Below are 16,778 nucleotides of genomic sequence, written 5' to 3' on the forward strand. Positions count from 1 at the left end.
ACTATTCAGCTCCTAGTGATCCCACCATGGGGTCCAACAAGGGGATGCCGTTACATGGGAGACTCCCATAGACCATCACGCCAGGGTTTCCCAGGAGCTATACCCTCACAATGCAGTCAGGAAGAGCACATCTTGTCTGACGTGTCCGCCCGGTCTGCATCGATCAGTTGACTCCAAGCTGAGGTCAACAATGACTCAACGACCAGCCGATTGACTCAAATGGAGCCTGATTTGAGCCGCCCGTTTATCCGAAGCAGGGGCCAAAGCAGTGCATTGGGGACGTTATGTTGCCCGTCAACTACCAGGATCCTCCTTTCCGGCATACGGGACACCACGCACGGCAAACACGTGGGTGGGCGTTCAGATCCCAGGGATGGTAAAGAAGGGTTACTAAACCATCTCTGGGAGGTCCCCTCACCACAGACAGGAACCAACATCAAGGAGAATTTTTTTTTTTGCAGGGCCCCTCAAACTTTAAATAACAAAATTAATTAACAGTTAATTTACATATTGAAATATGTTGTTATATTTTTAATAATAATATACCTAGATATTTATTTTTGTAACATGTACTATTTTTAAATATATAAATTTTGATGTGCTGCGGGGCCCGATTGGCACATATCGCTCTACGTGCCTCAAATCCAGCTCTGCATATCAAGTGGTAACACAAAAATCTCATTTGTGTCATCTTGTAGCAGTGTGTGTTTAGAAACTGCTGCACAAGGAGTATGGGATAGTGTGTCAACATGATAGATTTTCCACTTGCCACATGCATGCAAACTGCATCCCACAAATGACAGTAGAACTCCTTGGTTAGCTGGCCTGACAGGGCATATTGGGCTGCAATTTGAAAAAATTGTAGACCAATAAATTTCCACTGTCATCCATCCATCTTTCCTTAACCACTCAGCAGTGAGGGACGTATATATACGTCGAGGGTGATCGTGTGGCAGTGGTGAGGGACGTATATATACGTTAAATTCTTTTGGGGGTATCACCAGAATCTAGGCAAAAACTACCGCAAAAAAAAAATTCACATAAAAAATGAATTATGTAACAATAAAAAACGACTTTTCTTTACTAGACATAACTGTTTACAAATACTTTTTCTAAAATGGAAATGAGAAAAATTGCGTGAAAAAATACTTTAAAAATTTTTCGGGTATATTCTCCACTACTAAGGGGTAGAACCATACCTGACTCTCCCACTGCTGAAAGGTTAATCTTGAGAACAAAGTTAGATAGATGAAAGATGACACCAGATATGGAAACCTTAGGGGCAGGAAGCACCCAATTAAGTATATATGAACTGGATGCAAACTGGAAGTCATGTTATTTCAGTTCAAAAATTTTCTTCCGAACAGAGTAAGATAGATGACTGGCACGATTCTATTGTTAAAGGAAAAGTATGATGTACAGCATTAAGCCACTACTAATTTGAGGTGGCGAGCATATATTTTAAATGAAATAAATTAAAAATATCATTAAAATTTGCAGCCAGCACTATGACAATGTTACAACAAATAATTGCTTGTTCATAATATATTGTCCCCTCATGATTGGAAAGAAAAGTCATCATCATCTTGATCTTGTCTCTTTAGTTATAATCTTGTGAATATACTTTTGTTTTGCAACATTGTCAGTATATTTTCACATAATGAATCTAATAAAATATGCTATTCAGATATAATTTGTTGTAATAATGTTAAAGGAGATCACATTTATTCTAAGAGCACTCAATGAAGACAACTAAAATGTTTGATTTATTTTCAGAATAAAGTTTCATTGATAATTTTCAATTTTTTATGGTTCAATTTTTATAATAAAAATGTTGAATTTTTATATATATACATACATATGAAATAAATATTTATTGTATGTTAATTTAATCTATTCCTTTAAGATTAAAATAAAAATTATGTAGTAATTTTGTAATTTATATTTTGTTTATACTGAAAGTAATGTACATTTATATATACAAAACATTCACCAGATAATCTTGATAAACAGGCTCTTTATTAAAACAAAACTTTTACAATGAGTTTTGTCAAAGACAAATGGTAAACATTAAAAAAAAATGAAATGGACTTATGTTAAATCCAAGTTGAAATTGGAATGATCTTTCAATATCAAATCTGTGCTCCTGTTTCTCAAGACAAATAACTAGATTTTTACTCACAAAGTTTCATTCTGATTTATCTTTTGTAGTATCTTTATGATGTAAAAATATAATGCTAAAAATAAACACTCCCACCATCATAGAAAATGCACTTAGATAGTAAGGATAAGCTGATGGAATAAATCTGTCATACTGTGTGTGCTGTAGTGGACGTACAGAAACCTATAACAAAAATTTTTATAAATCTTTTGCTACTAAGAATTAAGAATGTTTTTGATTATATTTAATTCAAACTTTATCTTATTTTTTTTTATTAAATAAATTCATTTTTATTAATCATACAATATAAGAACAAATAATTTTTCAGTATTAATGACTAATACAATAATACAGGACCAAGATAATGTAGATTTTCAATGATTGAAACTTTAACAATCTCTTAATATATTACTCAAAAATGCAAAATTAAGATAATACAATATATTGTTGTTAATAACAAATGCCAGATTAATGGAACTATCAGTGTAGCAAATTTATTTTCAATCTCCTGTCAATTTACTATGCTCCTTAATGTACAGTACAAGGTAGGACATGTATGTCCTGATTGAAAAATACTGAGATTTTTGAACAGTTTGTTAGAAAAGCTGTGTTTGAAAGTTTAATAGAGGGATAGTTGGCATTTAAGAAGTGTGACAACTTCAAACAAGTATTTGGCCCCAGATTAATAGCTCTGGATGTACTGGAAATGACAGTAGTTGTATTGAATGATTCCCATATAACCCCAATTTAAACCTCCTAGATTTTGCGATGTGGGTGGACAACCAAAGATAAAGTTGTGCGTGACTCCAACAGAGAACCTGTAGATTTTTTAAGACTGAATCAGAGATGCAACAAAAGGATTTTCAGTAATAGTTTACTTAAAGCAGATACTAGCTCAGCCAATAATTAATCTAATACACAAAAAATAACACCTTTTACTTATAGCTGAGAAAATTTTAATGAGAAAACTAACATTTTCGGCTTACTCAATAAGCCATCTTCAGGTTCTAACTTTTGAAAAAATGGAACATTATCATTCCATTAAAAGAATACAATTGTTTGAAAAAATTCAAATCATTAGTAACGGACAAAAAATAAAAACAAAAAGGAAGAACATGGTAATATAAATAAATAAATATACAAAAATAAATAAAAACAAAAAAGGAAGAACATTGGTCAATAATATAGTTTACACCATATTATTGACCAATTTTATCAATGCCAACAGAATTTGATTGTGTGTAAAGGCAAACACTTTGAAAATTGTTTTTCATAGTTGTTTACTAATTAATTGCACTTGATTTGAATCGCATTTATACTTTTTGAATAATTTAATTTTTCTGCCAAGACATACATATGATCTATCTAAAAAAGCACATTCAGTGCAATAAGTACCACTGTAATAAAAATTTCAGTTTAACATAATAAAATTTGGCGTTTTATGAAAAGCAGTGATCATTATAAGGCAATCTGTAAATTTACAAATTACCCATCTTCCATTATTAATGAACATTGTTTAAACTTTCAATTGGCAACACAAATTTCAATAATTATTTTTGATTTAGTTTGTAATGTAATGGTGACATTACTATACAGTTAAATTTATTTTGTGTTTGCTTATGATAATGGAGAATGACAAGAAGCAAAAGTAATTTTCTATGAAAGAGAAAAGTTTTAAATGAAGTATATAAGGAATATGATATGAAAGAAGCAACATTGCCTATAAGTACAAAATTATACTAAATACAACTGAAAACTGCTTCTCTAAAGCAAGTACTGTGGCAACAGTTAATAAGAAAAAGAAAATGGAGACTATAGTAAGACTATTGTACAGAATTGGAAATATTTACGCCAGAAGTTTCAAAAGAAGTAACATTTAATTATCTCATTAAAGTAAATAAACATACCACTCCTGCTGAAAACTGACTGAAAAAGCTGTTGTGATAGAAATTGAAAGATGCAATAGGTGATGATGATGAATTAGAAGATAAATTCAAGACTACTATTTCTGTTGAACAATACACAATGAAGGCTGTTGTTTGTTTTCTGATAAAACGAAAAAATGTGCTAGATACTCTCTTATAATGCTGGGATAGTGAAAAACTTCATAAAGAATGCATTGGTTAAATAAACAGTACAATACAAAAAGAAAAGAAAAAACAAACATTTTCATCAGTAAACAATGACTAGTCTAGAAGTGCACATCTCTAATTATTAATGTCTTCTTGCATCAGGTTGTTCAAGACAACACTGACAATAAACTTTTAGTTACAAACAAAATATCAATTTATTATCTTTTATCATACTGAATGAATTTGCTCCAAATACCTGTACTATAAAAACCAAATTATTAATGACTTCTTGCTCTTAAGTGTAGGAAGTTTTCATAATGTAATGTTTTCATTCTTCTGGCATTTTTGATTATTTTAGAGTAATGAAAAAATTTAAAACAAAAATAAATAATTGAGTTCAATTTGATACAATTTAAAGATTCCAGAAGAGATTTTATGAATAAAGTTAATAAAATAAATATATTAGAACAAATTATATAGGCCAGTTCATTACATTATTTAATAACCTAGTGATTTGGTTTATTATATTATTTAACAAATTTATTAATTAATATATAGCAAGAGAATAATATATTTCCTGTATCTCCCAGCCATTTACATAATATTAAATGCATAAAATAAATTATAATACTGTTTAAATAAAAATTACCTGAGTAGTACTATATAAATGTGTATAACCCATACGATTATAATCAACCTTAAATTGATAAACTCCATAAACATCTGGAACTTTAAATTCAGCAACATACTTTGCACCTAGAAAACAACACTTTGTTAAAATACAAAAACTTTATAATTAAATATAAAGAAAATTAAGTCAAACCTTTTTTCTTTAATCCTGTCCTGATAAATGGATCAATTCGAACAAATTCTAGTTGCAAATCTTTAGCATTGAAAGGTTCCCATTTTCCTTGTTTCAAGATTTCTATTTCAATGCTATAGACCTAATTGAATAATATAAATAATAATTTAAACCAAAGATTTTATATGTAAATTTCATATCTTTTTTGTACACATATATGGAATATCCCATAAATCTGATCTGGATAGGAATGGCAATTCAATTGGTTGCCTATACCCAATTTATTGCCTGAGAAGAGTTGCATCCAAACTAATTCTACATCTCTCAATCAAAATTTTAATTTTTCTTATGGGACCAGACTTACAGGACATTTTACAATAACCAAAAACATATGACTGTGCAGATAAATTAATTACAACTCTCAATTGCAATAAACTCTACACTTCATTCATGATCGCGCAATATTATCTTTGATATTTCACTTTATCACAAATTATTGTATTACACCTTAAATATGGATGAATTTTTAAGTTATTTTAAAGAGTATCTTCATTATTCTAGCTTCCTTATTTTTATTTTACAATAATATGTATAGCTACGTATACGTATGATACTTACAACTTCATCCATTATAGTGTATGCATCTGGAGGCTGAGTTTCTCCTTTTATATGATGTTTAACATTACCAGCTCTTAAAACTCCATGTTCTTTAAATACCCACAGAGCAAGTGCAGTAGCTAAAGCTTGATTTCCTGACTTTTCATATCTAATAAAAAATAATTTTTGTTTAAAATAAATTTGATACTTCATAATCATCAGTGTTTATTTATTTAAAAAAAAAACTTATCCTTTTGAATTATAAGATGTTAATAAGCAAATAATTTTATAAAAACATTTAAATTTTGATGAAAAATATTCTAAAACAACAGAATCTTAACAACAGATATGATTAAAATGCTACTGAAGTAGCCCAGAAAACAAGATCTATTGCAAGCTAATAATTTTTCATTTTATAACTTTTCATCAAAATGTACATGTGTTCTATATGAAGTATGTATTAAAATCCTATAATTTAAGACAGAAATTTAGTTTTTTTTAAATTCAGAAATAGAAGAATTCATCAAACATTTCTGAATACAGTATTTATTATTATTATATTAGAAATACATACATTTTATCTATAAAAGTTTTAATATATAATAAATAAAAATTTTTCAATTTTTTTTATCATATTTTTTATAGTAAAGAAAATAAGTAACAATAAACACTATTTGATTAAGAAAACTAATTGTAGATTTATTCAAACTAATATTTTCAATCCAACTTGAACTTGGACCCATCTTTAGTCCATTAGAAACGGATACAAAACTAAAATTCAAAAAATACATATTTAAAATTATAGAATATTACAATATTCTAGAACTTAAAACACATAAACCACTTTGGACATAGAAACATTATATATACATTGAGTTTTTAATTCTATAATTTTAAATGTGTTTGCTGAAATTTTAGCTCTACATCTATTTTTAATGTGCTGAAAATGAACCAAGTTAAATATATTACAGCTTTAATAAATCTGTAACTGGTTTCATTAATTTTTTAGTATTTATTGTTATTTATTCACAATGGTACCGAGTTTTATTAATACTAAAGCAAATCTTCTATAATTTATTATAATAATAAATAAATTTAAAATATAAAAAAACATAAGATACAATAAGATACAAACCTACATCAATTAAAGTGTTAATATTTTTAAATGTAAATGGTAATTCTTTCATAGAAAAATGTTAAATAAATAATAATACAATGAAAATGGGTTTTACAGTCAGCCGTTTAAGTAGTAACTTCTATGTAACAGCCAGTTTTTGAAAGTATTGATTTTTTTCTCCATTGACTTAGATATTATTTGGGAATTAAATGATCAGCCACTTGATGCAGCCACTAGTCAGTAATTTGCTGCACATTTCTTAAGTTACATGACAATTTAATGATAAAAATAATATAAGGAGAAAATTTAAAATATTTCAAAAATATTGAAAAACTGGATAATTAAACATATGTCACAGAAACAAAAATGATTACAACTGGAACTGCTTATGTCACAAATATAAAAAGCTACTGTTAAATTTTAATTTACAGTAACGCGTTTTTTTATTAATTTAAATGATATATGATTAAATAATAAATATAATTTATTTCAAAAATATCAATATGAATAAAATCATTTTTGATTATCAACGTATATCCCATATATCCCACCCACAAGCTATTTGTTGAAATTTATTCAATCATTTATAAATTTGAAAAATCTTCAAACTATATTAAAATTAATAATTAAATTTAAATATTCCAAATTAAAATAAAGAAATATTCCAATGTAGCAATTATTATAATGATTAAATATACTTCATTTGTGGACGAGATCTTGAATAAATTTCTACTGAATTTAAACATAATTAAGAGAAATTTTGAAATATTTAAGCAGTGGAAAGGATGCATGACAAAAATAAAAAATAAATGGAAGTGTGTTTGAATTAGGACTGTAATATTTATTTTTATTTTATTTATTTGAAAATCTCCATACATAAAATTAATTTTTAGGAGGAGGGATTACATTAATTACTTTAGTTAATAAATTGTATTTACACCAAATGGACTTTACTGAGTCGTTGATGGAGAATAGTCCATGAATTCTATCTGCTAGATCTTTACAAATAACATCATTAATACAGAGAGCATTACTAGAAAGTGTTGATAAATGCAAATATTCAAGATCCTCACAGTCAAACATGTGGTGATTTAAGGTCGCGTTTCCTTTCTTACAATATGGTCACATATCTGGAGACCGTAGATCAATACACAAATGCTTCCATGTTAAACAAAACTTATTTAGCCAAATCTGAATGATCGTTTTTTTAATAATAAACGGTAACTGCTGATAATAAATGTAAAAACATCGATTGTTATCTAATATTTCTGGGTACTATGAATGGTACTTAGCCTTAAGAACCCTGTCACTTTCTTCTGTCAAGAAAAGGTTGTCAAACTCTTGTAGAATTGTACAGTCAAACCTGTTTTTATGTGGTCTTTTTTTGTGCGATTTTTTATTTGTGCGGTATAGTTGGTGACTAGTCTCGTGCGATTTGTCATGTCTCACGTTGACTTATTATAGCTAAATAAACTTATTATAGCATAAATGCACTTATTATAGTAATATTATTGCATGAATATGTGAAAAATGAAATAATTTACTTTTTAAGTCAACAAAACACCACCTGGACAAAAATATGTAAAACAGACGATAGACGAGACGATGCAGTCAAGTGCTGACATCTGTTGTCAATAAAGTTCTATTTCGTACGGTTTTGAGTTATTTTCTATGTGAGACTTTTTTTATGCGGTCCCTATTGACCGCATAAAAAAAATATATTTTTAATTGTGTTGCAAAAACTATTTTTTACAGCCATTCGTGAAGTTTTGTGCAATTTTTTTAATGCGTTTTTTTTAATGCGGTCCCTATCCACCGCATAAAAACAGGTTTGACTGTATTTGTATAATATTTCAAAACTTCTGGGGATGAATCTATTAAGGAGAGTGAGATACCTATCCTATTAAACAGACTCTCCAGTTTAGTGAACCAACTATATTTCAGTGATCTGGTCAATGAAAACTTCAAGGTAAAATAAGCCTCACATTCCGAGGATGATAAGTCAGAGATTATGTTCCTCAGAAAATTTAAGGTTAATTTAACAAAACGTTTCCAAGGGAAGTCAAGGCCCAATTCAGATCTAATTGCATACGATGGGATTGAACTCTCAAGGCTAAGAAGACAACAAAAGAACATCAGTTCTATAGAGTCAATGTCTTCAAAACAAAAAGTCCCCCAAAAGGGCAGACCATGAGACCAACTCGAAGTAAGTAGAGAAGCTGCAAGTTTCTTACACAAAGCCATGTGACTGTTCTTAACCTGTCTCAAAATATCTATTACAGCATTTATTTTAGAAAATGCTTTGCCTTTCACGTATGATATGTAATTTTGGAACGAGCCAGTAGCTGAGAAATGAATCCCCAAATATATAACTTCATTAACAATACTGATTCTTCTTCCAATTTAAGAAGAACTTATCGGCCTTTCTGAGCCTTCCACCATGTCTAAAAATCATTATTTTCAACTTGAATAAATTAATACGTAAACCCAAAGTAGAAGATAATTATGTAACCTGTCCAATTTCCTTTGTAAATAGATCGGGGTAGTGGACAACACTACTGTATCATCGGCAAATTGGAGTAAATGTACTTCGTAATCACCCAGAGAAATGGAATCTTTACTTAAATCATCAAAAACTTGTACCATATCATTAACGTAGAAAATAAACAATATCAGACTTAAGGAATCATCCTGAGGTAAACCCTTTTCTAATGAAAAAACATCAGTAAACCCAGCACTAGTGGAAATCCTTGCTTTCAGTCCTGAAAATAAACATTGAATTATATCAGTAAACTTATCAGAGACCCAAGCATCTTTAATTTGGATAACAAAAGCTTCAAAACAAAATCTTCAAAACAACTGTCAAAGGCTTTTTCGTAGTCTATAAAGGCTGCAAGTAAACGTTGTCTTTTCTTTGAAAGTTGTCTACAAATAATGGAGTGAAGAATCAGAATATTGCTCAAAGTACTCTTCCGAGGTTAGAAAGCGAATTGCTCTGGTTGAATCAAATTCCGCTCTCTTAACCAAATACCCAATCTATTAGACAAAATTGATGTAAAAATTTTCCGAACTACAGGTAACAACAATATTGGTCGAAAGTTAGTGGGCTCATCTGTTGGACCTTTTTTATGGATAACTTTTATCTTTACTTCCAACCACGATTTCGGAATTTTAGCAGTGTATAAACCCGATTAAATAACTTGACCAAGTAAGAAACCAAAGTAGCCCTAGAGTAAACAATTAAAGATGGAGAAACACTGTCCACCCCGGGAGCTGAGCAAACTCACATCTTTTGAATCGCTGTATTCACCTCTGAATCAGAGATAGGAAGGTCTAAGGTAGGATCAACAACAAGAGGAGTCATCGGTAGTGACGGGATCGGAGGTAAATTCAATGTATTTAAACTAAATAACTGTTGATAATAATTAAACCAATCGGTCAAAGAAATCTCTTGGTCTGGTATACTTCTGACCCGACGAAAACAACTAACCCGATTCCAAAAGGTCCTAGAGTCCCTAATCCCAACCAATTGAAAGGCATAATTACAAAAAACTTCCTCTTTTTCGCCCTAATAAGTGAATTATATTGTTGTTTCAAATTTAAAAAAGAAGCCAAATCAGCCTGACTATTTGATCTGCGAAACTTGCTCAGTGCAATATTCCTCGCTCACTTCTGGATGTAGCAAGACCTATCAAACCAAGGGGGACAAGTCTTCCTGTAAGGTTCGACACCTTCAATTAACACATTTAGACTCCTTGCTATAGAGCATAGCTTGGATATCATTAAACCATAGAAATCATCAACGGACTCAGAATCAAAGTTTATATTCCGGAAACTCTGCGATATTGCATCACCAAAAGATTCTATTTTAGAATCATACCAAACTAAACAAGTCTTGATGGAATGAGGGCCATCAACTAAGGAAAATCTGTTTCTGGTCGATAACTGTAATTCCACTGGAAAATGGTCAGAAGATGAGAGAGAACCAACACGAAGGGATTCGACCTTGTGAACCAGATTCTGAGAAATGACTATAAAATCTATAACTGAGCTACCCACTTTTGACAAAAAACTTAATTCACCTGGAAAATCTCCCTTACTATGACCATTGAGGAGAATGAAATCGTGTTCAATCAACCAATGCAAAAACTGTCTCCCGGGCGCATCGACCTTTAGATCCTTTGACTGTCTGACGTCGAAAATGTTAGGAGAAGCTACATTCAAATGTGAATCAATTTCCTCACCAATATGGACGTTAAAATCGCCCATTATCACAGTTCCATGGTAATACGAAGACCAGGAATTCAAAATAGAAGAAAACAAATCTAGATTTAGGACTGTAATATTTAAATGTTATTTTTTCAATGCTCAATTTATTTTTCTGTACTGTGAGCTTGGAACTTGTTGCATGTCAATGAAAATTATTCCAAAATTATTCCATATATATAGACCATAGATTACCAATCCATGGTCTATATATATATATATTATAGGTGTGATAAATTTATCATCATATTTCTATAATAATAAATTTATCAAGAAAGTGTCTGAGCATAAATTAATTTTTTTATTCTAAATTATCATATAATATTCTTTACAGTTGGAATTAAAATTTTATGTTGTAATAAAAACAATAATTGGATATATTTAAAAGAATAGACTATAAACAGGGGTAATAATTTGGCTTATAACTAAAGAATTTGTTCAAACATAATAAAAAATTCTAATAATTAAATATTTAAGAAATTCAATAAACAACTTACTTTTTATTTTCATGTACTCTCTGCACACTGGACTGGAAAAACTGGTCACTAAAAAAATCTAAAGAACCAGAAAATACAACTCTTGCATTGTTTCTTGCTTGAACTGCAGAAATTAGTAATGTACTTTTTCCAACTGCATGAGGATACTTGATAATGAAAAAAATATAATGTTGCTAATCATATTTTAAAAAATGAATTTAATAAATAAATTACAGTTTACCTCAGTAATTTTATTATCTGGATTGTAGCAATATGCTGTTGACGATGCTGTTAAAACTTCTAATATTAATGGGTTATCATTATCAGCAATTAATCTGTAATTTTTGAAATTAATTACATATTTAAACATTAAATAAGTGTAATATTAGATATTGATAAATTTACACAATACTTACCCTACACCTCTATACAGAATAGGAGGAATATCTTTTTTTCCTACAATGGTTGGAGCATCTAACAGATCATTTGGTGAAGCAACAATTAATGTGTGCTGGAATAAATTAAATATTAAATGTCAACTGCAATATCTAAATTTTATTGATTTAAACTAATTAAAATTTTCCTTTTTAATTTAATATAAATGAAATGCACCTTTCCATCATCTGAAGCATCATAGTTAAGGTGATCAATGACAGCAGAACCTTCTTCGTCTATCTCAAAGCCACATTCATTTGCTACTTCTCTCATGATATCACCTAAAATGATAACATAAAAATTACAATAAATATCAATTTTCATCACAAACTAGAATATAAAAAGTTTTGATACTACTTCATATATTTATGACTACAATGCCCATTTCACAATCATTACAAATTATAGTTAATAATATATTTAAATTTTTATAACTAATTAAACTTTGAACATCAAATATACAAATGAATAACAAAACATATTTTCATAATAAAAAGTAAAAACATTCAGTTAGCTTTGATCATTTAAGTTGTCAATATTAGTATTCTAGTATTATATATATATAGTATTCTAGTCATTTAATAATGATTAAGTTACTTTAAATAGTATTTATAATTATTAATGTAAAAAACCCTCTAGACAACAAAAAAATTTGATTAAGTCAAAAACAATTAAACAGAAAAATAAATAAAATTTTAAAAAGAGTTATATTTAGACTAACATTGAAATGGATAATAATGTTATTGAAGTATGGGGAATTATCTGTCATACATTTTAATAATAAAACAAATTTAAACTAAATAAATAATTTTAGAGAGATCTGGAAAACATCAGCATGAAAAAATTCAAACCTAAAAATCCAAATCAGATGTGTACTAATACAAATAGTATAACATTATGCTACTTGTATTAGTTTAAATACATACAATTGCACACTTTGTGCCATTGTATATACTAATATAAATATAATTAGTGTAATTATTTATTAATTTTAAGTTCTATCCTCATCTGGAACACAGCATTCTGATTTGCAAATACTAATGTATCCTAAAACTTGCAAGAATTATAGAGTATTTTGAACTCATCCATATAACAGTTAACAAAAAATACATATACTCACATGACAAACTGTATAATATTGTAAAGTTTACATTCATCACAAAACTATTCATTTGCATCCTATTAACATTCAATACTAATCTATTAGCTCTAATCAATAGTTAAAAAATTATTAGACTGCAATTTGTAAAAATTGTAGATCTATAAATTCCCACTATTGTCCATCCATCTGTTTTTCCTTAATCTCAAGAACAGAGTTAGATAAAATTTGAGATCAGATATGGAAACCTTGGGGGCAGGAGGCCCAATTAACTATATATGAACTTCTGATACAAACCAGAAGTCATGTTATTTCAATTAAAAAATTTTCATCTGAAAGATGTTAGATGACTTGCATGACTATTGTTAAAGGAAAAGTATGATGTACAGGGGCAAGATGCTACTAATTTGAGATGGAGAGAATATATTTTAAACTAAATAAATTAAAAATATGATTAAAAATTGCAGCCTGGCATTGTGATGTCACAATAAATAATTGCACGTTACTTACAAGGAGATTTCAAGTGAAATCCATTTATTGGTGACACTATGCATATATTGCTTTAAAGAAAAATCTGTCATTCTATGCTCATGGGCTTGAAAATTGGCAGCAAAGGTAGTGAGATGTGATTGATATTGATAGCAATTACCTACCAGGCTGAACTATAATCATTGTTGAGTTAAGTGTTAATAAAGTTCTTTTCAAAATATCTAAATTTCATCTTTATAACATGATACACACACACACACAAAACTTGATCAAGAAATTCAATTTCTTTCCATAAGATGTGTAAATTTTTACTGGATAAAATGTTCTTGTTTAAGAAATTTTCTGCATAAACAAACAGAAATTCTTGTTCATGATTGGAAAATGGATTTGCTTAAGAAGTCTTTCAGGTGCATTCTATCAAAATTTTGAGCTACTTTAAACATGGAGTTTACAATTTTTTTATTTGATAATCTGGCAAAAAATACTTGCCACAAATAGCAAGTTCTGACAAGCTTAATCAATACATGGGTCATACTATCCTACTTGGGTGATCATGGGTGATACTATAAGACAACTTCTGACAAATTTTAGAATGATATTTGTAGATCTATGATTATGTTCATGGAAATCATAAAACATTCTTTCTACCTTACAAAACTAATGAAGCATTAAACAAAAATCTAAATAAGCAGATACTATATAAGTTAAATTCACTAATAGCAGAACACTATTAAATAAATGTAGATTATTGAAAGAAAAGCTAAATTATTTTCATTTCTGCTTAAGTTTTTTTAAATTAGTCTCTCAAAAACTTTCTTAACAGAGTTCTATTGTATTTATTTTCTAAGATATAATAATAAATTTATACAGTAATTATATACTTAAAATACAGTAGAAGTTCATTAATCTGGCACCTATGTAACTGGTAATTTGATATTATTAAAAATGTCAAATTACCAGACAGTTATTTATTTTCAGAAAATTGAGGTTTATGCAATCTCGGGCCTCAAGAGAAAATTACTTCAAAATAAGCAAGAATAGTAATTCCCAGCAAGAAAGAAGTGACTAAACAGTGACTAATTTCAGTAGTGTGTCCCCTTAAAGGACAATAACTTATTTTCATTATCAACTAATAGTAATTATGAATAAAGCAATTATAATTTGTAATTATGACCAGAAACTACCACAAGTTGAGCTTCTGGCTATTAGTGGCATAATTTAGAACTAATGCTCACACAGCATCTAGACATTTGTGTGCATTTCTCGCTTCTGCATAAAAACGGTGTCGATTGTGAATTCTGGTCCAAAAAGTTCTTTTTTGTGTGTTTTTTTCCTCTTCTCGTATTTGCATAAATGCAGCCTTACAGTGAAGACTCGAATAGACTCCAGTCTCTGGCGAAACCAAAAGCGAAACTCAAGAATTTCCAGTTTTGTTTTCAAGAGCGTCATATCAGTTGGTTGACCAAAATTAGCAAAAGTGACGCTTTCCCACGATCCCTTGACCGCCTGGCTGTACATTACCAATTTTAATACTGTAATTAATGGCCGAAGAAGGCAGCTGTCACCAGTCCCTTAATGGAATATCATCTCCTGCCAATAATGAAATATTATCTCCTGCCGATAAAGGATTATCGTCTCCTCCAGTTCGCCTCCGTCTCCAGAGTCTCCATCATGTCCTCCGCCCAAGGAAATTTCCTATACTGTCCCGGATAGAACCTTCCACACCTTTCTTCAAATTGTTCACAGTGTGCTCTGAACTTTCAAGTATTGAATGCACTAAAGATGATCTAATGATCATCTCATATACCAGCAGCTCTCTCCCGATTCCAGGTGTTTATAACAACATGCGATTTCATGTAAACTCTCTCTCTCACGAAACGCATCCATGTCACTTTCATATCCAAGGTCTAATTGTCTCGCTACTGTTAGCCTGAAGATCTAGTAATGAAAAATAAATGGGTATTTGTTTTGTTAACCTAGTATCTGAGTGTTTTGCTTCCAATGCTGTCTCACTCATCTCCATCTGAATCCAATCATGCCACATGCAGCTGCTCACATGACCTACTTTGTAATCAAAACAATTTCGCCACTACGGCTTCCATGTCACATGGGACACAGTGGTGTCAGTCCTTACGAGGCACCAAAGAGGTGCCGACCCACTGGTCACAAGCTCATTGTAAGTTCATCCAGGCAGGCCCACAATAGATGGTAAGAGACAGCAGTCAAATATTTGGGACAAGTTTCTCATGAAAATTCCTGGAGTTGCTTAACCAAGTTTCCAGAACAATAGGTTAATGTCTCACCTGCCTAAGCCATTTGGTCAGCTATTCAGTCATCTACACATGCTCTTAAAGCCTGATGATGATACAGTGCATGACATTAAGATTGATTAAAAAATTCATGTAAAAAAGTTAATGAACATATTACAGGAACTCCCCTACTTACAAACATTCAACTGAAACATTCAGACTTACAAACAACCTGACTATATGTATAAAATTTAAATTTCATGACAATTCTGAAGTTCTCTTGTTAGTTGTGGAGTGGTATCAAAATCAGTCTTTGGCCAGTCATAAATATTAAACTTTTAATACATAATTTATTTATGTATTAAAAATTTCTATTTGGATTTATTTCTATTGCATATTGTTATTTTTCATTTTCACACAAATTCTGACAGTCCATCTCCACTAGTGAGGTAGTGTTGAAGTTGGTAACAGTGTTTTTTGTTATTGTTTGCAATTTTGCTGGTGTAAACTTTTATGATTAGTGGTTCAAAAATGCATCCAAAATGTAATAGTAAATCCAACAATGGAGATAAATGCAAGAAGTGTAGCTCTGTTACTGTGAAAACAAAACTTAAAATTATAAATCTAAATGCGTTAGATGAAAAAAAAATCATGTTTGAAACGCCTGCTATTAAGCAATAGCAAGCAAGTAAATGAGTATAATGTATTCTATTAAACACATTGAAGGAGCAAACACTAACAGTATGTGGTTATTCTGAGTAAAATGTACTTTTTACATTAGTTTTCAACTTATGAGAAAACCTCAGAAACCTAATCTGTTTGTGATAGGAGAACACTGTATTTCCTGGGGTGTTTGGTGTACCAAGTGTACAAACAAATTCCACTTCACAAAATACTAGCATGCCAGATTACTATTGTACAACTTCAGATTATCAGCTACTTTACAGAAGGTACCAGATTATTAGATTCCAGATTAATAAACTTCTATTAATACTATAATGAAACATTTCAAAGC

General features: G+C 29.9%; 2 protein-coding genes across 2 annotated transcripts in view; one reads left to right on the top strand and one right to left on the bottom strand.

Annotated features, from left to right (window-relative positions):
- Positions 1-1,997: 1,997 nt before the first annotated feature.
- The window catches only part of Ost48 (dolichyl-diphosphooligosaccharide--protein glycosyltransferase non-catalytic subunit Ost48), a 30,867-nt gene continuing 16,086 nt past the window's right edge, over positions 1,998-16,778 (bottom strand). The window contains exons 4-11 of the mRNA XM_067274302.1: positions 12,104-12,207; positions 11,908-12,002; positions 11,733-11,826; positions 11,513-11,658; positions 5,654-5,801; positions 5,057-5,177; positions 4,883-4,989; positions 1,998-2,344 (exon numbers count right to left, since the gene is read on the bottom strand). Coding sequence (XP_067130403.1) covers positions 2,189-2,344; positions 4,883-4,989; positions 5,057-5,177; positions 5,654-5,801; positions 11,513-11,658; positions 11,733-11,826; positions 11,908-12,002; positions 12,104-12,207 — 971 coding nt within the window. The 3' untranslated portion in view covers positions 1,998-2,188. The remainder of the gene's footprint in view (positions 2,345-4,882; positions 4,990-5,056; positions 5,178-5,653; positions 5,802-11,512; positions 11,659-11,732; positions 11,827-11,907; positions 12,003-12,103; positions 12,208-16,778) is intronic.
- Positions 3,332-16,778, top strand: part of LOC136978578 (limulus clotting factor C-like) — a 225,199-nt gene continuing 211,752 nt past the window's right edge. Inside the window, exon 1 of the mRNA XM_067274304.1 lies at positions 3,332-3,336. The gene's annotated coding sequence lies outside the window, so the exon portion shown is untranslated. The remainder of the gene's footprint in view (positions 3,337-16,778) is intronic.

This window comes from Centruroides vittatus, unplaced genomic scaffold (genome assembly GCF_030686945.1).
Source record: "Centruroides vittatus isolate TY-2023 unplaced genomic scaffold, ASM3068694v2 contig_546, whole genome shotgun sequence".
NCBI classification, from domain to species: Eukaryota; Metazoa; Arthropoda; class Arachnida; order Scorpiones; family Buthidae; genus Centruroides; species Centruroides vittatus.